General features: G+C 43.0%; 1 protein-coding gene across 2 annotated transcripts in view; it reads right to left on the bottom strand.

The window, feature by feature from the left end:
* The window catches only part of LOC114666194 (pleckstrin homology domain-containing family G member 1), a 131,995-nt gene that overhangs the window by 15,985 nt on the left and 95,011 nt on the right, over positions 1–20,999 (bottom strand). For both annotated transcript variants that reach the window (XM_051919273.1, XM_028820959.2), the window contains exons 5-10: positions 18,825–18,871; positions 8,865–9,015; positions 6,926–7,057; positions 3,517–3,699; positions 3,190–3,285; positions 830–916 (exon numbers count right to left, since the gene is read on the bottom strand). In XM_051919273.1, coding sequence (XP_051775233.1) covers positions 830–916; positions 3,190–3,285; positions 3,517–3,699; positions 6,926–7,057; positions 8,865–9,015; positions 18,825–18,871 — 696 coding nt within the window. The remainder of the gene's footprint in view (positions 1–829; positions 917–3,189; positions 3,286–3,516; positions 3,700–6,925; positions 7,058–8,864; positions 9,016–18,824; positions 18,872–20,999) is intronic.

The raw sequence follows: 20,999 nt of genomic DNA on the forward strand, positions 1-20,999 counted from the left end.
TTTGTGCAGACAGTTACACCCTTATAGTAAAGGGCAAACCAACGACGTCTTCAGTAAAAATGGTCAGAAGGACTTGAAATGCTCCCGCTAATTGAGACGTGAGGGGTCTTTTTACAAAACTCCCCCCCCCCCCAAAAAATGCGGGGGAGAATTGGAAATATAGGCATGTGAGGTGTCGCTTTATGTTATTTTGAGGCTGCTGATCCCAAATATGATCATGTTTTTACCATTACATTCTTCACCGGTGGTCCTAGACCCTGTACAAGCCACTCCCTGAAAGTTAACAAATATTAAACATAAGTGTGTAGGGTATCGTTTTAGACTATTTCAAGGTCAATGATTATGAATATGATGTTATTTTTGATGTTTGATCCTTTACTAGTCCTCTATGGACCTCCACCAGACAGGGTATAATGACAAATTTCTATTACAATTGAAAACATTTAAATTGAAGCACACATTTTCACATCACATCAGATAACTATTCTTGTTTATTATGCTCTTCTACTTATGAAGTAAATAGTTATTTCTTATGAACACCCCGAATTAGGGTGGTTGACACACATTGTGAAATATTGTTTCACAAGCAAACAGTGTAATTCCAACACATTCCACTAGATGTCACAGCAAACCAAAATTTTCAGACCATGACGTATGGCCAGCGAGTGCCAGACGCCTGTTCTCACGTTACATGCAAACTTCTTCAGATGAATGCTTCACATTTTTTTACATTTACATTACAACAGACACGCCAAGACGGCAATAACTGCTCCAGCACATACTGTACGTGGATAGGAATTAAAAAGTTTTTGGACAAATGAATGAATACCTTGGCTGGGATCTTAGCTGGGTGGTTTTCAAGTATTAGCCTTTTCAAGTGGAGGATCCAGAGGCGTTTGTCCTGCTGAGATTTGGCCTGTTGTGAAATTGTTTTAAAAAAAAAAAAGAAGAAGAAAAGAAAAGTGAATTAACCGAACCCATTTGGAGCACACGACACAATCTGCTCCTGTAGTTTAAATGCGATTGAAAGTCGAGAAAGACAAAGAATAAACAGACAGCAGCAGTAAGGCAAAGCTCTTCTGGCCATTTTTTGTCGGGCCGATCTCATTTCTCTCACAGCTGTGACCACATCTTAATCCTCCATGGCGCTGATATTTAGCCTTGCTGGTCTTCTGGTTAGCTGTGGGCTTTGCAATAAAACACACACACACATAATAATCTTGGCTACTAGCATATTAAAAAATACTAATCACTCATGAGCTGAACAAAGAAGTCATTCACTTTTAATGAAGCTTTTGAGCCTTTTTTTTTTTTTTTTTTGTGGATTTTCCAGGCTGTCATTGTTAATTGGAGCAAAATCCCCAGAAAGTGCACTTTTCGGGATAATCAGGCCTCCTATATTTTTATTTATATTTTATACTCCACCTATGCAACCAATTAGCCCCCCAAACCCTCACTCCCATATGTTCATAGTGAAATGACACTGTAGAATGGAAAACCTCCACAAAGTACAGTGGATGACAGGTAGTCGGATAGATAAATATGGCACGCACTACACTACGTAACATAAATACATAAATAAATAATGGGTGCTCTATAACAGATTGATTTGTAATGAAAGGCAGTAAACAACATGGGTGGATAAATAATGAAAGGCAAAAATAAAACATGGATAATACAGGTAGATAGCAAAAGGCACTATACAGCAGATAGATACCGTAGGCACAAAAGCACTATATAATATACTGATAGAGGGATGTGAAAGCAATGTAAAATAGATAAATAGGCAGAGAATTAAAGCCAATATATAACATAGATAATCACGAGTACTCTATAGCATAGATGGATGGATAATGAAAGACACTATATAGCATAGATAGATAGAAAGCATACTTGGCAGGATTAGATAGACAGACAGATAGCATAGTTGGCAGGATTAGATAGACAGACAGACAGAGACAGACAGCGTAGTTGGCAGGATTAGATAAATAGCGTAGTTGGCAAGATTAGATAGATAGATTTTAATTTAGTGTAGTAGGTAGGATAGTACAGACAGACAGAGACAGATAGACAGACAGCGTAGTTGGCAAGATTAGATAGACAGATAGCATAGTTGGCAGGATTAGATAGATAGTGTAGTTGGCAAAATTAGATAGACAGACAGACAGAGACAGATAGCGTAGTTGGCAGGATTAGACAGACAGACAAATAGAGTAATTGGAAAGATTAGATAGATAGATAGATAGATAGATAGATAGATAGATAGATAGATAGATAGATAGATAGATAGATAGATAGATAGATAGATAGATAGATAGATAGATAGATAGATAGATAGATAGATAGATAGATAGATAGATAGATAGATAGATAATTGTCCCCATTGGAAAATCTGGCTATTTTATAGAAGCTCTTTATATAAATAAATGAACAAATATGCACATACACTATGATATGCTTGTTCATGATCTGCTAAGCTGATCACTATGAAAATTAAAAAGAAAGAAGACTTGTGATGAGACAGTAACAGTCCCAGTGAGGCGCTATACAGACATACTGCTTTGGTATAAGTTGAGACCTTGACAAGATTTATGAAGTATCTGGTTGAGACCCTGGGTGGATCAGCTAAACAAACAGGCATCAAACGGACTGAGTGGTCTCCTGTCGCTCATCAAATTTCTGAAGTTCTTAAGTCTCTCACAATTCCGGGTTGTTATATTTTATTATTACTGCCCTTGTTGCTGCTACTGTTATTGTTGATACTGCCATTTTCTCGGTATGATTTTAATCACTACTAGACGTGCTATCTGAAACCTCAGTAATCAAGGTAGACTTCAGTGATAACGTTTGCAAGTGCAGTGTGTCCGTCTGATTGCAATGTCTCTTTGGTACAGAGTTCATAAATGAAGTGTTAATGTATATGATGTGCCATCTAATGGATAGCAGAGACCGTTTAATAACCAGACTGACACTTGTCCTTTTATTAAAGTGGAGTCTTATAAATGGTACTCTGACTGAATAATGGCAACTACAGTATGTAATGAACAGGAATTTCAACAACAAATTGTTATCCATCCATCCTGTTTCTGAAATTCCTTATTCCATTACTGGGTCATGGGGTCAGATTGTTCACACTGCTTTTATTGCTATGGTGTTAATCTGGAATAAGCCAAATATTAGAGTACGTACCTGCACAGTATGTTGAAGTTTTGGGTTCTTGTAGTGGAAGACGCTAAAACTAAGGGGTTCCTTTGGTATCACTTCCACCAGCATCAGGTTACAGCACTGCACATGAGAGAAAGAGACACAGAGAGACAGAAGGCATTAGCTGAATCAAACATTCGGTTGAGAGGCCGCCAAGCAAAACTCTCGAAATCACAGCGAATCATTTGACAGATGACAACCCAAGCAAACCTCCATGTCACCACATACTGGGAAGCCACGATTGACTCAAGATGGATTTCATTACAGGGCAGATTAATGCGGCTCAACAAAAACACGTAATAAGGCACTTACCAAGATGTGGGCTTTGTACGTAAAGATTTCTTCTCTCTTCTTTGTAATTAGCAGAAGTTTATCAAAAAGAAACAAAGTGCGCTCATTCTTGGCCCGCTGAATGCGGAACGTTCCTTCTAAAACCAGCTCCCCGTAGCTAATCAAGTCCGGCCCTTTCCAGTTGGCAAGTAAACTTTGAATTTCCTGCAACAGAAACACAAGACGTGCTTTACTTCTGTCACTTTGCTGTGTAACGGAATACGTGAAATTACCTATCTCGACATCTACCTGCCAGTTTGCAACCTAGGAAAACAGATTTTTGGATGGTAATGTAGCACTTTGTTCACTTTCGCAACCCCCACCTTCTATGCTACTAAATCAGTACTCTGCAAAATCAATATGTTGTGAATCTCATCTTCCAACTGGATTTGAGATTTAAGTAAAAGAACCCTTTTTGGAGTTCCATTTCCAGAGTGTTCTGAAGTGCACAAAGTCACAAGCAGACTGTGGAACGGACTGCTTGCAGGTTATGTGGAGCCAAATGGGACTAACGGTAAAGTCGGGTCAGGTTGGGGAGCTTGCACTGGTAAACCGCATTGCCGCACCCACCACACGACGAAACAGCTTGGGACCCCGGTTGGCAACCCCCTGTCTCCAGGCAGATACAAGGTCCAGTCCCACCCTCCAGAAATGACCATGTATCTGCTGCAGACAGGTGTTACATGGACAACCCCCCCTTGTCCTGGTTCAGTCGCTCGGGTTTGCAAGCCAGATCACCATCAGGGAATCATGCCACATGGCCATAGTGGCGTAACTGACGCTGCCTTACAATGCAGGTAATGTGTCTCATTCAGGACTCCAGGAGCAACCACTCAATATAATAGAGATGACAGACAGACAGATAGCGTAGTTGGCAGGATTAGATAGATAGATAGATAGATAGATAGATAGATAGATAGATAGATAGATAGATAGATAGATAGATAGATAGATAGATAGATAGATAGATAGATAGATAGATAGATAGATAGATAGATAGATAGATAGATAGAATTTTGTATAGTAGGCAGGATTTCACAGATAGATAGAAAAGGCACTATATAATAGATAGATCAGATTTATTGGCTGAGTATGCATGCAAACAAAGAATCTGGCTGGTTTTGATGACTCTCCAAGTATAAGTTATATAATCGACAAACACACAACCATTAATCAAAAACCGGAAATAAAAGAACAAGGCCTAGAATGTAATTATACATAAGCATACAAAGTGCAGAGTGCAACTCAGTGCAAGAAATGTTCAAATAAACACAGAAAAACAAGTATTAACAATGGGTAAACAATACTGCAAAACCCAGGGAGGCCCGGGGGGTGCGGTGCCCAGCCTGATTAAGCTGAATTAAACATTTGTGAGCCTGATGGCCTGTGCGGGGAAAAGTGTTCTTATATCTGGAACATATAAATCTACAGTGCTTGGCCGATGGACGAAGTTCAAAAACGTTGTGGCCTGGATGTGTGGCATCAGTGATGATTTTCCCGGTCCCTTTCATGACTAGAATAGTACAGGTCCTATAAGGTAGGCAGACTGGCACCAATGATATATTACGCAGAACTGGCTATTCATTGCAGCCTGTTTTAGTCACTGCTCTGAACCGCACTGTTATGGACGAGTTAAGAACGGACTCAATATCTGCTGTGTAGAACTGAATCAGCAGCTCCTGTGCAAGGTTGAACTTCCTCAGCTGTCGCTGTAGGTACATTCGCTGTTGTGCTTTTCTTATGATGGGCCCCACATTGGTCTCCCATTTCAAGTCCCGGGAGATTATGGATCCTAGAAATGTGAAGGTTTTCCTAGTGTCACAGCAGTATTAACCTTCTTAGCGTTAACAGTTTTTTCCTCGAAAAAACATATAAAAAAAGTGTTGCATTTTTTTTGGCTTGAAAAATGACACATTAAATTTGATCTCTCTACCGTAAAACAGGCAAAACACTAAAAACACAAAGTCAAAAGTATAATAATGATACAAATAATTAGAAATGAGGACATTAGAGGGTCAACTCAGGTTGGACAGTTGGGAGACAAAGTCAGAGAGGCAAGATGGCGTTGGTTTGGACATGTGCAGAGAAGAAGTGCCGAGTATATTGGGAGAAGGGTGCTAAGGATAGAGCTGCCAGGGAAGAGAAGAAGAGGAAGGAGTAAGCGAAGGTTTATGGATGTGGTGAGAGAAGATATGCAGGTGATGGGTGTGAAAGAGCAAGATGACGAGGACAGAAAGATATGGAAGAAGATGATCCAGAGGAGACATGCTGGGTATATCAGGAGAAGGGTGCTAAAGATAGAGCTACCAGGCAAGAGGAACAGAGGAAAGCCTAAGAGAAGGTTTATGGATGTAACAAGAAAGGACATGCAGCTGGTGGGGGTGACAGAGCAAGATGATGAGGACAGGAAGATATGGAAAAAGATGATCTGCTGTGGCAACCCCTAACAGGAGCAGCCAAAAGAAGAAGAAGAAAAACAATACTAATATCATATATACTGTCTAGATAGATAGATAGATAGATAGATAGATAGATAGACAGACAGACAGACAGACAGACAGACAGACACACACACACACACACTTTATTAATCTATCTATCTATCTATCTATCTATCTAACGCCTTATTTAGTTTCCCGAGCGACGCTCGGCACTAACGCCGTTGCCACTTTTACGGTAATCCTCGGGTCTAACGCTTACGCGAGACGCGTCTATACAGTCGCCCGAGTGATGCTCGGCACTAACTCTTTTAGCCCCATTGTTACAGCCTGCGTGATGTTCGGGTCTTACACTAAGGAGGTTAAGTATGGAGGGGGGAGATCATATTGTGGGACCTCTCCTAGAGTCCACTGTCATCTCCACAGTTTTGAGAGTGTTTAGCTCCAGATTGTTCCGACTACACCAAAGGGCCAGCTGCTCAACCTCAACAACAAGTCACTTCACAAGGACAGTTCTAAAGTGTTTGGGACAGACATTTTTTCCTTGATTTACTGCTCCAGTTTTAGCATTTTGGGGGAATTACAGACATCTGTGTACTTCTGTTTTGAAGGAGTCACAGTAGAAGAAAACGAAGCAAGAGTATAGAGTACCTATAAAAAGTATTCACCCCCTTGGACGTCTTCATATTTTATTTTTATACAATCATCAATCCCAGTGGATATAGTTTAGCTTTTTTTTGTCACTGATTAACAGCAAAAGACTTTTTAATGTCACAGCGACAACAGTGAATTGGGGTTTCTTTTCTATTACGCTAATTTGGATCGAATTTTTAAAGCCCCAATTGTGACCTTTGTCGAAAACTTTGCAGGTGTCTCGAGTGACACACTGTGATTGCGATGGCACACAAATCCATCTGCCTGTGGTCACTCTGGAGGGTATTTCAGTTGCCCACCTGCAGTCTCACTGCGTGCTCATGCTTCCGCTTCATGTCGTTGATGTGCCAGGCCACCCTCTGCATGGTCTCGATGGCATCCTGCACCACCTCATATGCTTCTGTGTCCTTGTCAAGGTGCGCCGCTATTTCCTAAAAGTAAATGCACACAGCACGGCATTAATTAACAGATGTCAGTCATTCTGTTTTGACTTGTATGCTAGGTTTTTAGGAGATATTTGGACAATAAATATTCCTAAGTAATAGGCTGAGAATGATGGTTATGAAACTCTCATCTTATCTCAACTTTTTTGATGAGAGTCTCGGTAGCAGCAGGCCAAGCAGGTCAGCCAAAACCTCCCTGTCGTCAGCTACAGATTCCAACTTCTCATGGGCAATTCCCAGCCAAGAGGCAGAATCCCTCCCAGCACATCCTGGGTCTACCATATGGTACCTGCTCAATGGGACGTTCCAAGAGGAGCTCCAGAGGAACCACCCAGAAGCATCCTTACGACATGCCCAAACCATCTCAACTGGCTCTAGAGGACCAGCGGCTCTACTCTGAAGCTCTCCCGAATGGGCAAAACTACCAGTGATTGAGCTCTCAGTCTCATCTTCTCACTCTGCTTTTCCTGGTGAGGGTAGCAATGGCAGCAGGCCAAGCAGGTCAGTCCAAACTTCTCTCCTCCTCAGCTTCAGTTACCTGCTATTCATAAGCAATTCCCAGGTGTTCTCAAAGCAGCCGAGAGATGCAGTCCCTCAACCATGCCCTGGGTTTGCCACAGGGTATCTACCCAGTGGGATATACCCTTACCAGCTTCAGAGGAGCAACTCGGGAGAGGGGACACCCTTAGGCTAAAACAACCTCAACTAGTGCCACTTACTCTGAGGCTCTTCCAAATTACTGAGCTCCTCACCCTATCATGGAGTGCCAGGCCAGACACCCTGAAGAGAAGCCTCTGTTCCACCTTTTGTACTTGAGATCTCATCCTTTTGATTCTTACCCACAGGTCATGACCATGGGTGAGGACAGGGAAGTACAGCAGATTGACAGGTAAACAAAGAATTCTGTCTTTAGACTCAACAATCGCTTCGCCAATATAGACCGGTACAGCCCCCACATGCCACAATCATCACTCGTGAACAAGATGGCGATGTTAATTTAAAAAGGTTCATAATTTAAGGATTATGAAGGCAAATGTGCTCTTGAGAACCTTCAGTGCTGTATACATTTATTGGGGCCTTCCCCACATCTGTGCCACGACACAATTCTGTCTCTAAACTTTGCAGGCAATTCTTTCAACCTCACAGCTTGGGACCTTCTATAGACAGGAGTGTGTAGTCCACTGAACTGACCACAGGTGGACTCCAAACAAAGTGTAGAAACACTTCAACAAAGATCAATAGAGTGAGATGTGCCTGAGCCAAATGACAAGTGTCATAGCAAAGGGTCTCAATACTTGTGGCTGTGTGCCATTTCAGTGATTTGGTGAAAAATTTCTAAAATCCTTTTTTCATGTTGCTGTTCTGGGTATTGAGTGTTGCTTAATGAGGAGAAAAAAAAGTGATTTTAGCACAAGGCTGCAATACAACAAAATGTGAGAAAAGCGAAAGGGTAAAACTACTTTCTTTAATTCATTGTAAATTCCCATTTCCCAGTCTGTGTCAGACTGGATTTGCTCTCTTCGCTTCCTTCCGTACTTTTAGCATTAATTAAAAATACTCCTTTACTTATAGCAGGAAGTTTGTGGAAGAGGGCTTAAACTGCACATTAAATTACAATGGACCAAGTTGACCTTTTTCCTGAAAATGCCCCCTTTCCTTGTCTTAACTCCCCAGATGACATGATGACTTTGGAAATGTGTCAAGTGGCCTTGAGCTCCCTTCGGGCGACACAAAGTATGACATACCTTGGGCTCTCCCTTTTCCTTCTATACCTCCCAGCGCAGTATTTGCTTACTTGTAAGAGGAGATGATACTTGAGAATTCTTTGAACTGGCTTCAGCAGGTAGGATCCAAGGGGAAGACAATGTTGGAGAGCCTCTTGGCGATCTCGGAAGAACTTGGCGAGGGCTTTATTCCGCATGCAGTCAGTCAAGACAGCCACAGAGCTGGGGAGGAAAGCATTGAAGTGGTTATTGGATAGATAGATAGATAGATAGATAGATAGATAGATAGATAGATAGATAGATAGATAGATAGATAGATAGATAGATAGATAGATAGATAGATAGATAGATAGATAGATAGATAGATAGATAGATAGATAGATAGATAGATAGATAGATAGATAGATAGATAGATAGATAGATAGATAGATAGATAGATAGATAGATAGATAGATAGATAGATAGCATGATTAGATAGACAGACTGACAGATAGCGTAGTTGGCAGGATCAGACAGACAGATAGTGTAGTTGGCAGGATTAGACAGACAGATAGCGTAGTTGGCAGGATTAGACAGACAGATAGCGTAGTTGGCAGGATTAGACAGACAGACAGATAGATAGCTAGATAAATGTAAAGAGAAAAGTAGACAATCCCATTCCTTGCGGTTCTCCAGTGTTGCTCACATAGTCGTTGAGTCTCACAAACTGTGGCCTCCCTGACAGGTAGTCCGTTTTTCAGGACACCATAGGCTCGTCCGCCTACACATCTCACAGTTTACCCCTTAAACTCCTTGGCATTAACCTTAAGAATCTGTCAGGCTTGGAATTCTATGTAAATGTGGTTATTCCCGAGTCGTCCTTTTTTGACGAGATATGGAGCATTTAAGCATGAAAAACACCCAGGATGGTATTCTGCTGCCAGTATGTGGATGAAACAACAACATACTCCAAAAAAAATTATGAATTTTTCTATGCATTCTGCCACTCTACATTACCTCATTAACATTCCCAAGGGGGCGGAGCTTTTAACAAAAAAAAAAACAATGGAATGGAAACGAGAAGCTGTAAAGCCAGTTTTAGAACAAAATGAGAAGGATCCATTACTTGAATCAAGCAATAGCAATGACAAAGTGGTCGTCAGACATTTATGTGGATGGTGAAACTGAAGTACACGGTATTGTACAACCAAACCGCCATGGTATGCCAAGTGAAAGTTCACTTTGGTACGAATAGCTTTGTAGCAAAACGACTGTGATCAAGCAGAAGGATAAGAAAGAGGTTGGCCCCCTAAGCTCTGTCCACAATGCAGCAACTGTCAACATTTGTGTCAGGGGAAACATGGAGGCCACAAAGCCCTGTGCTGTGGTAGCTTACAATAACACAAAGGATGCATCGATCGTGCAGATCAGGCACTGGCCTTCTACCCTCTCATGTGCAAGAAATAGAAAAAATATGTGTGTAAAGAAACACACTGGTACTGTCCAGATTGTGATGTCGGGCTGTGTGTTGGTGACTGTCTCAAAACATCACATGAAGGACGTGTCCTGAATCTGCCTCAATACAGCAGTGCACTGTACCTTTCCTATTGTGTTCATGTGGACGTTTTGGTATTTACATGTTTGTTATATTTAACATTTTCTTGTTGATAAAAATTCATTTTTCCTGATGGTAAGGATGACACCAAGGAGGTTAACAGGGATGGCTGGACGGTATTGAAGGCTCTGGTGAAAACACAGTCCTCACAGTGCTGCCAGGCACGTGGAACAGACACATACTTGCAACCTCCACGTCAAGCTTTGTCTAATAAGCAAACTGCAGTGGATCCAGGTGGTCTACCACAAGAGGTCTCATACAGTCCAGGACCAGCCTCTGAAAGGTCTTCAAGTGAGACGTAAGGGCCACTGGTCTGTAGTTATGGGCCAACTTGACAGACACAACCCCCTGTGGAGGATTACTGGTGGCTCACCCATGACGCTTCCGGAAATATCAGTTTATTAACCTTTCATCGAGCGTTACTGATAAAACGCCGCTGACAAAGCACTTTTGTGGTTGGTGACTCCATAATTGTCAGTTTCCATTTTCCAGGGAGGACAGCCATGCCCAGAACATACAATTCTGCTTTTACCTTCCATTCATCGCATAATCTGTTTCACCGTTTACCAAATTTCCTAGACAGTGGACTCATTATTCAGCAGCGCAGTGCCTAAGCAAAAGAAACACGCATGCATACATGCACCCCTCACAATCAGATTACACACAAGAGCGCAACACCTTGTCGGACACATACAATGCGTGTTAATGCTGTCCGCTCCAACACACATCCCGCAGCAAGGGAGCTAGCATTCCTTTGAATAAGCTTGATTAGGCCTGAACAGGCCAGCCTTTGTTCAAGAGGCACCATGACACAGGTCACTAAGAGCCCCCTGAATGCGGGCCGTCTCGGAATAATATTCAGTGTCAGAGGGCTTGATGGCTCACAATGCAGCCCGAGACGGAGAGAAGGTGAAAGGGAAGCACAATGGGATGACTGGCAGCTCGGCAATCTCTTGCGCCCTCCCGGTCGTATTTCGGAGCCCACTGCGGTCGGATTTCCGAGGCGCTCCAGGCACTCGGAGGTGTAACCTGTTATGATGACTTGAGATAGGGTCAGCTATTATCTAATCATACAAAAAGGACTAACAGACCGGAAGCATTGCTAATGATGTGTTCCAGCATATCGTAGGATGTACAGTGAGTATGGAAAAGAACCCCCCCCCCTTCGAAATATTCCCTTTTTTTTTTACTTTACAGCCTTAAATGAAAACACACACAAAGAATATTTCTTCCCAGCTTTACTTACTCAATGCAACCTCTAACATCCAAGTGAAAGATATCACAGCAACAGTTGAGAAGAATTATAAAAACATCAAAAACAAGACCCACTGAGATTAATAAAGGATCACCTCCCAATGTCAATGTCATTTTGTTGACCCACCTTTTGCTTTAATGACAGCCTGGAGTCTGTTGGGATACTTCTCTATCAGCTTTGCACACCTAGATTGTGTAATATTTGCCCGCTCTTCTTTACAGAACTATTCAAGTTCGGTCAAATTGGATGGTGAGCGTTGGTGGTCTGCAATCTTCAAATCTTTCTACAGATTTTCACTGTGATTTAGGTCTGGGCTCTGACTGGCCACACCAGGACATTCACTTTTTTCTCCTTCAGCCACCATGTGGTCAATTTTGCTGTGTGCTTCGGGTCGTTGTCGTGTTGAAAGGTGAACATTCTGCCCAACTTCAACTTTCTGGCAGAGGGTAGCAGGTTTTCCTCAAGTATTTTGCCTCATCCATCTTCCCTTCTACCCTAATGAGAGCCCAAGCCCCCCACAACAGAATGCTGCCCCCTCAATGCTTTACTGTAGGTATGGGGTGTTGTGGATGGTGAGCTGCATTGGTGTACCGTTTGGTTTTGAGGCCAAATAGTTTGATTTTGGTCTCATCTGACCATAACACCTTTTTCCACTTAGCATCAGAATCTTCAAGGTACATTCTGGCAAAGCTGAAATGAACCTTAATGTGGCCGTTCTGGAGAAGTGTGACCCTCCCGAACAAGCCACAATGGTGGAGCACTTGTGAAATTGTTGTCACCTGCGCACAATGACCACTCTGTGTCATCAAATCCTGTAACTCCTTCAAAGTGGCCATTGGCCTCTCGGTAGCCTCTCTTGCCAGTGTCCTCCTTGCTCTTCCATCCAGTTTGGAAGATCCAGGGAGGGTCCTAGTCGTACCAAACACTTGCCACTACTTTATTATGGACTTTATTGGGCTCCTTGGGATTGATAAAGCCTTTCAGATTTGTTTGTCTCCATCTCCTGCCTTATGTCTGTCCACAACTCTATCCCTGAGATCTTTTGAAAGTGGTTTGCCGCCCATAGTCAGTTGTTTGCTGTCAGTTGCACTACCAAGCAAGGGAATGAATGCTCCAGGAACAGCTTCACTAATCACACAGATAACAACTGATCACAGGTGGAAGGAAGTCAGTAACCGCAATGGAAATGGTGGGCACTTACAGCTGATTGAGTTTAGGAGGAGGGTGATCCTTTATTCATCTCAGTACAGTGGAACCTCGATTTGAGAGTATAATTCGTTCCAGAAACGTGCTTGTAATCCAAAGCACTCGTCTATCAAAGTGAATTTCCCCATAAGAAATAACGGAAACTCGGATAATTCATTTCAAAACGCACAAAAATCTATATAAAAATGATTATTACAAAATCTTCTCTGTAACTAACAAGAATCCCTGCTATCTGTTGGCTCACTGGAATCTTTTTCTTTTTTTGCGACTTTAACAAGGAGCCTCTCCAATGACAATCGCTTTTGCCTGAAGAGTCACTACACTTGGACACAAAATTTACGCACTGTAAAGGTTTCTAAACTCTTTTGGGATTCCCCCCCCCCCAACAGGACAACATGCGGAAGAGCGTCCTGAAGCAATCGCAGGCTCCCAGCTGTAGCAGTTCACCGTAAAAGTGAATCAGAAAAGATCGTGGTCAAGATATTGCAAATGCAGAGCACAGTATTACTTGGCCACTAACCTGGTCACGGCCCTGCCTGACTGCTGTGTCTGTGTATAGAAGAGCGGTAGATCCCGCTACAATAAATAACCGTGCTGTTCCTGTTTCACGCTGAATAAAACTGGTGTTGCTAAAGTACTGAGACTCAGCCACGTATTTTGGGGGTGCAAGACAGAGACTCGTAATGTACAACACACACACGTGGTCACCATGCGGTAGTAAACAGTATACGCTCATACGGATGTTGACTATGTCAGTGAGGCACGCCGGCTGGGAACGAGCATGGGAGACGATTACCCACAATCCCCACGTGACGCTCGGCGGACAAAGAGTATATGTACTACTCGTATTGCAAGACCTCGCTCGTTTATCAAGTTAAAATTTATTAAAAATTATACCTCGTCTTGCAAAACACTCGCAGACCAAGTTACTCAAAAGCCAAGGTTTCACTGTACAGTGGAACCTCGGGCCACGACCGTGATGCGTTCCAAAACTCTGGTCGTAACCCAATTTGGTCGTGACCCGAAGTAATTTCTCCCATAGGATTGTATGTAAATACAATTAATCCGTTCCGGACCGTACAAGCTGTATGTAAATATATATACGCTCGCTCTCTCGCTTGCTGCACAGGGAGAGACTGAACAAGTGCAGAAATTATCGGCGCGTACGAACCGGAAGGGAAATGGTCTTGTTCGTCACCCGAGTGTGTGGCCGTGAACAGAGGCAAAAGTTTGGCAAACTTTTTAATCGTAACCCAATTTGTACGTGGTCCGAGATGTTTGTGACCCGAGGTTCCACTGTATTTCTTGTTTTTGATTTTTTAAAATTCTTCTGAATTGTAGCTGTGATATCTTTCACTTGGACGTTATAGATTGCATTGAGTAAGTAAAGCTGGAAAAAATATTGGTTTGTGTGTTTTCATTTAAGACTGTAAAGCAAACAAAATGGGAATATTTTGAAGGTGGGGGGTTTCTTTTCTATACCCACTGTGTGTGTGTGATATTATATATATATATATATATATATATATATATATATATATATATAGATAGTGGGATACGGCCGGCCATTCATCCCGGCCAATACCCCCAGGCCGCTAGGTGGAGCCCTCCCTGTAGCGTGGAAGTGCCCCGAATGCCAGCAGGGAATTATGGACAGTGGACTTTTAATTCACAGCCCTGCTGGATACCATGGAGGTGCTGCCAGAGGACACTGCAGGGAAGAGTAAAGACTATTTTCCCTACACCCCGGAAGTATGTCCCAATCACATGGGCAGAAGAAATTACGTGCTTCCGGGATGAAAAAGAAGAGTTTTTGATCTGACCCGGAGGTGCTAGGAAGTCACATGGACTGAGGGTCAAGGACTATAAAGGGACTGTGGGAAATCCCAGACGTCGAGCTGAGCTGGGTTGAAGGGTGGCAATGCGTCTGGGAGATTGGAGGATTGATTATTGATTATAATTGAGTATAGTGGAGTGGTGGTGCTTTGTGCACTTTATTATTATAATAAATATTCATCTTTGGACTTTCACCTGGTGTCTGGCGCCCTTATCTGTCACTATATATAATATATATATATATATATATATATATATATATATATATATATATATATATACACATATACACACACATACTGTATATACATATACACATACATATATACATACATACAGGGGTTGAAAGCTCAGGAATAAAAACTACTTTATGATACGTGATTCATTTTTCAACCTTTGTGGATCTCCAGCTGCAAATATATATATAATACCCTGTATTATATATATATATATATATATATATATATATATATATATATATATCCATCCATCCATCCATTTTCCAACCCGCTGCATCCGAACACAGGGTCACGGGGGTCTGCTGGAGCCAATCCCAGCCAACACAGGGCACAAGGCAGGGAACCAATCCCGGGCAGGGTGCCAACCCACCGCAGGACACACACAAACACACCCACACACCAAGCACACACTAGGTCCAATTTAGAATCACCAATCCACCTAACCTGCATGTCTTTGGACTGTGGGAGGAAACCGGAGTGCCGGAGGAAACCCACGCAGACACGGGGAGAACATGCAAACTCCACGCAGGGTGGACCGGGGAAGCGAACCCAGGTCTCCCAACTGCGAGGCAACAGCGCTACCACTGCGCCACCGTGCCGCCCATATTATATATATATGTATACATATATATATATATATATGTATATATATATATGTATATATATATATATATATATATATATATATATATATATATACACACACAGTAATCCCTCGCTACTTCGCGGTTCACTTTTCGCGGATTCACGACTTCGCAGATTTTATATGTAAGCATATCTAAATACATAACGCGGATTTTTCGCTGCTTCACGGGTTTCTGTGGACAATGGGTCTTTTTACTTCTAGTATTTGCTTCCTCAGTTGGTTTGCCCAGTTGATTTCATACAAGAGATGCTATTGGCGGATGGCTGAGAAGCTACCCAATCAGAGCACACAGTTAAGTTCCTGTGTGCTGCTGATTGGCTCAGCGACAGAGTGTTGCATTAACCAGGAAGTCTCATCTCACTCATTCATCATTAACGTGCTAATGCTTCAGGGGCCGTGTCCAAGCACCAACAGAAGATGCAAATGATTGCAGAAAAGGTAAAAGTTTTGGATATGTTGAAGGAAGGAAACAGCTACACCGCTGCAAGACATCGATTCTTTTTATTTAAAAAGGAGGAAAAGCATATAAGATCTACGGCCGCAGTGTCCTTTAACCAGGGTGCAAAACGAGTTGCAAGTGGACGTGATAAGGCAGTAGTCTGGATGGAATCTGCTTTAGGAATCTTTGCAACAAGGTCGACGACGTCATGACCGCCTACAAGCTGCTACGTGTACTTCGCTATACAGTAAGTGTAAACTTATCTACCGATTTCATATTGCTTAGCAGTTGTCCCTGTTTTTAATAGAGGGAACGGTGGGTTGTAAACAATACAGGGAGGGTTTAAAAACGTCCAAATACTCGTTAAATAATTGCATAAATATAGTGTCCCTACTTCGCGGATATTCAGTTATCGCGGTCGGCCTTGGAACCTATCTTCCGCAAAAAGTGAGGGATTACTGTGTATATATATATATATATATACACATATGAACTAATGCAACACCAGGAAATCTCATCTCATATTCACCTTCTGATCTCAACCCCAAATGTCTTCAGTGCGGAGCCAAAAATGAAAGAATGGACCCAGCCGTTTCCAATACGTTCGGAAGGGACAGTAAATTTATTATTTGTAAATTTATTACAAATTTAGTAAATATTAATAAGGTATCTATCTATCTACCAGCTTGCCACTTCCAGTTCCACAAAACAGGCCGGCCTGACAGATTGACAGCACAACTCGGGGGCTTTATCGTCTCGCTCCCACTTGCACAAAGCAGACGTCACATAGTGAAACTGGACCTGCTTGGTTTTCTTTGAAGGGGCCTTTAACAAAAATAAAACATCTATAAAAAAAAAAAAAAAAAAAACCCTCCCCACACACACACACACACACACACACACACACACAGACAAGAAAATGTTAGGAAACCACTGGCTTGGAAAAACGCTTTAGGATGCAGGCTTTACCACATATCGCCTCACACACCGTATGCCAGCTGAATGAATGACTGGTTTACTACTCGCACAGATTTACTCGTAATAATTATGACGAGAATGGCATGCTCAATAGATTTTGTCCGATTCCTAAAACCGCCTGAAACACAGCCTTTATTATTAGAAGGGGCGGATGGAGTTAAGAGGGGGCGCCTGAATAACCATGCAGTAAGCCATTAGGCAACTCCACTCAGGTTTCCTCCTGATGGTCTCATGTCGGGCTGGAGGGAGTGCTGGAATGTAAGCAGCCGCTAAAAACGAACGTGGCTCTGTTCCTAAATGCAACCGCCACACACATATTTGAACATTCTGGTGCGCTGTAAAGAGTCGAGCTCCACTGAAACACAAGAAACGCCCCCCAAAATAAAGACATGACTCAGTGTTTATTACTGTATCGCCCTGAACAAAAACAGGACAGTGTAACAATAGGCGCAGAGTTGGGCTGCTTCCACTGCAATGTGACAATGTTCAATGATAAACTGCATGGACGGTTGAACCTAGTGGTCCCAGAGGTCAGGCGTATTAAAAATATGAAACCACCTGCAATGCTCGGATGGGGCCAGGTGTATGCTGGTCTTGGGCTGGTGACAGACAGACTAGGCCAGGGGTGCCTTTTACTAAGGAGTGGCTTCCGTCTGGCCACTCTACCATACAGGCCTGATTGGTGGATTGCTGCAGAGATGGTTGTCCTTCTGGAAGGTTCTCCTCTCTCCACAGAGGACCTCTGGAGCTCTGACAGAGTGACCATCGGGTTCTTGGTCACCTCCCTGACTAAGGCCCCTCTCCCCCGATCGCTCAGTTTAGATGGCCGGCCAGCTCTAGGAAGAGTCCTGGTGGTTTCAAACTTCTTCTACTTACAGATGATGGAGGCCACTGTGCTCATTGGGACCTTCAAAGCAGCAGAAATTTTTCTGTAACCTTCCCCAGATTTGTGCCTCGAGACAATCCTGTCTCGGAGGTCTACAGACAATTCCTTTGACTTCATGCTTGGTTTGTGCTCTGACATGAACTGTCAACTGTAGGACCTTCTATAGACAGGTGTGTGCCTTTCCAAATCATGTCCAGTCAACTGAATTTACCACAGGTGGACTCCAATGAAGCTGCAGAAACATCTCAAGGATGATCAGGGGAAACAGGAGGCACCTGAGCTCAAGTTTGAGCTTCATGGCAAAGGCTGTGAATACTTATGTACATGTGCTTTCTCAATTTTTTTATTTTTAATAAATTTGCAAAAACCTCAAGTAAACTTTTTTCACGTTGTCATTATGGGGTGCTGTGTGCAGAATTCTGAGGAAAAAAAATGAATTTAATCCATTTTGGAATAAGGCTGTAACATAACAAAATGTGGAAAAAGTGATGTGCTGGGAATACTTTCCAGATGCACTGTATAGCGGGTTGGACACCCTTAGTAGCTTGCAAACAGTTCATTTTTTCTTTCACACTCAACTCGCACAAACACAGCGACACCGGGACATTGTTTCCTCCCCCACCCCGATGATTTCTCACACTGCCACCTGGTGGAATCCTCCAGATTTGCACAAAGTATGCGCTTGTACAGTCAAGTGCACTGCTTGTGTGGCAGCAGCGTCTGCAAAACGAACGAGCTGGTGTGTCCCTCTTTGGCATCTCATCGTACTTCATCGTCATTCTGAGCCCTGCTTTATCCATTTCAGAGTCAAGTTGGTGGGCTGCAGCCTATCCTGGCAGCAGTCCACGGCCGGGCCCCTGTTGTGCTTGGTATATTTTCATTCTTTTCTTTTTCTCTGAGTGAGCCCATGCAATTCAGAATCCCAAATCAAACAAACTGAAGTGAAACCTACCTTGGATAGTTTGTGCAATACTGGGTGTAAATGTGGAAGTCTTCACTCTGAAATGGGGAACAAACATAGAAATATATATTAGAATACATTCAACATTTGGAGATAAGCCCAACCTGAAAGCTGGCATTGATATCAAAGTCAAAATTTGACTATGGACCCCACACGCCCACAGCTACTCATCCTCTTGGGCGTTGCGACCCATTTCCCCCGTCCCCCCATGTTAGTTTTTCACGATCTACCAGGGTACCTCGTAGTGATTCACGGACCCCTGTCTTGAGTGTTTTAGTACGTCCCCACCACTTGGTGATTCCAGTGTGATCGTAGGAAGTGGGTGGGGTTAGTAGCCCCCCCCCCCCCTCTTAGTGATGTGAAAGCACAATTGGCGATTCAAGTGAGTTTGTCAGACCACCAACTTGCTGTGACCCGCTACTATTATAAACAAAAAGCAACTCGTCCCTTCGTCCCCCGGGTGGCTGGTTGAGAAACATAAATCCAATGTCCTGGAATTGAGGGCAAGGTCCACGGCTGCGGGGTATCAGTGACCCCCCCCTCCGACACGCACCATCTTATGAATCAGGATGAGCTCAACTGGTAGGAGGCCCCACACCTCCAATCTAATGTTTGTAAATCTTGACACTCGGAAAGTACAAGGGGGGCACCAAACCGCCAATCCCACCCACTCTGTGATCTAAAGTTAGCAGATCTGGATGGGAAAATGTTTGCTCTATTAAAAAAATAATACTAATAATCATTTATAAAGAGTTGTGCCATTTACTGAGTAACTGATTTATCACACTGAGTAATTAAATACGTTTAATGTATTTCCCCCAGTTTTCTGCCAATCCACAGGTCAAAAAAGGTTGAAAGCCGTCGTATTAAAGGACATGCAGAGTGCAAAAAGTGTTTCATAACAATAAACTGAGCTGAATTTAAGCCGGGATGGGCCACTAAGCCCCCCTGCCACTCTCGGCCGATGAGGTTTATTTCTTGACAAGCAGCACACTCCGGCCAGCTTGTAATCAAATCAAAATGGACCTCGCAATAAAACAATACCTGCACCTGCTGGGGAGACCCACGGGCCGCTCCTGACTGAATCATCCTCCTCGAACAATAAGGAGCCAAGCCCACTCCCTCGGCACGGGAAATTCAGCTGTAGAAATTCCGTCACTGATCGGGGGGTCACGGCCCAGCCCACCGGCTAGTGGGATTTTAAAGCTGGCTCAGCTTCTACAAGAACAAACACTCAGCCCTGACCTGATGACAGCACTTAAATCTGCTTTTCTAAGATATCAGGGTCCACCCAAATGTCTATGGATATCTGCTACAACGAGGCAAAAAAAGGAAGAGGAGGAAAAAATAAAAACAACTGCACTGCACTCAGTTAAGCGGCTTGAGCATGGGAAAGGCGCTATATAAACAAAATGTATTATTATTAACGTTAGCAGCTCACCGGGCACACGACACAAAGGGGTGTGGGAGGGAGAAGGGCTTGTGGTCGTGAGTGCCACCCTGGCAAAACCAAAAGTGGGAACTGGGGGCCCAGAGCTTCTGTCTAAAACTCACCCGACTGGCGCACAGCCCCCAGTGCAGTTCAGTTTATTCTGATTATACTTTAGGGTACAAAGAAAATGGGTCAGCAAAAAACATGCAGTGATAATACAATAAATGACTACATGTGGAAAATGACAAGAAATAAGCACAAAACATCAAGCTTGAAAGAGTGATGCATAAAAAAGTGTGTGTGTGTGTGGGGGGGGGGGGGGGGGGGGGGCTCACAAGGACAGAACTAATCCAATATTAGACTTGAAATTGACAAACAGATGAGAATAAAAAGTACAATATAATAGAAACACATGAAAGTCACTATATGAAACAGATCGTAAATATGAAAGGTACTATATGATAGATAGATAGATAGATAGATAGATAGATAGATAGATAGATAGATAGATAGATAGATAGCATAGTTGGCAGGATTAGACAGACAGACAGCATAGTTGGCAGGAACAGACAGAGACAGACAGACCACTCCAGCCTGACCCGGGCCCAGATTGCCCCCTTTCCCAGTCTATGAAGGGTACTTTCACGCTATGTGATGTTACAGTTGGGTTGGATGCCAGTGTGACAGCACCTTTAGTGGCCTACAATTAATGTAAAGAGTTACAGCTGGGGTCT

The sequence above is a fragment of the Erpetoichthys calabaricus genome, chromosome 15 (assembly GCF_900747795.2).
Source record: "Erpetoichthys calabaricus chromosome 15, fErpCal1.3, whole genome shotgun sequence".
Lineage (NCBI taxonomy): Eukaryota > Metazoa > Chordata > Cladistia > Polypteriformes > Polypteridae > Erpetoichthys > Erpetoichthys calabaricus.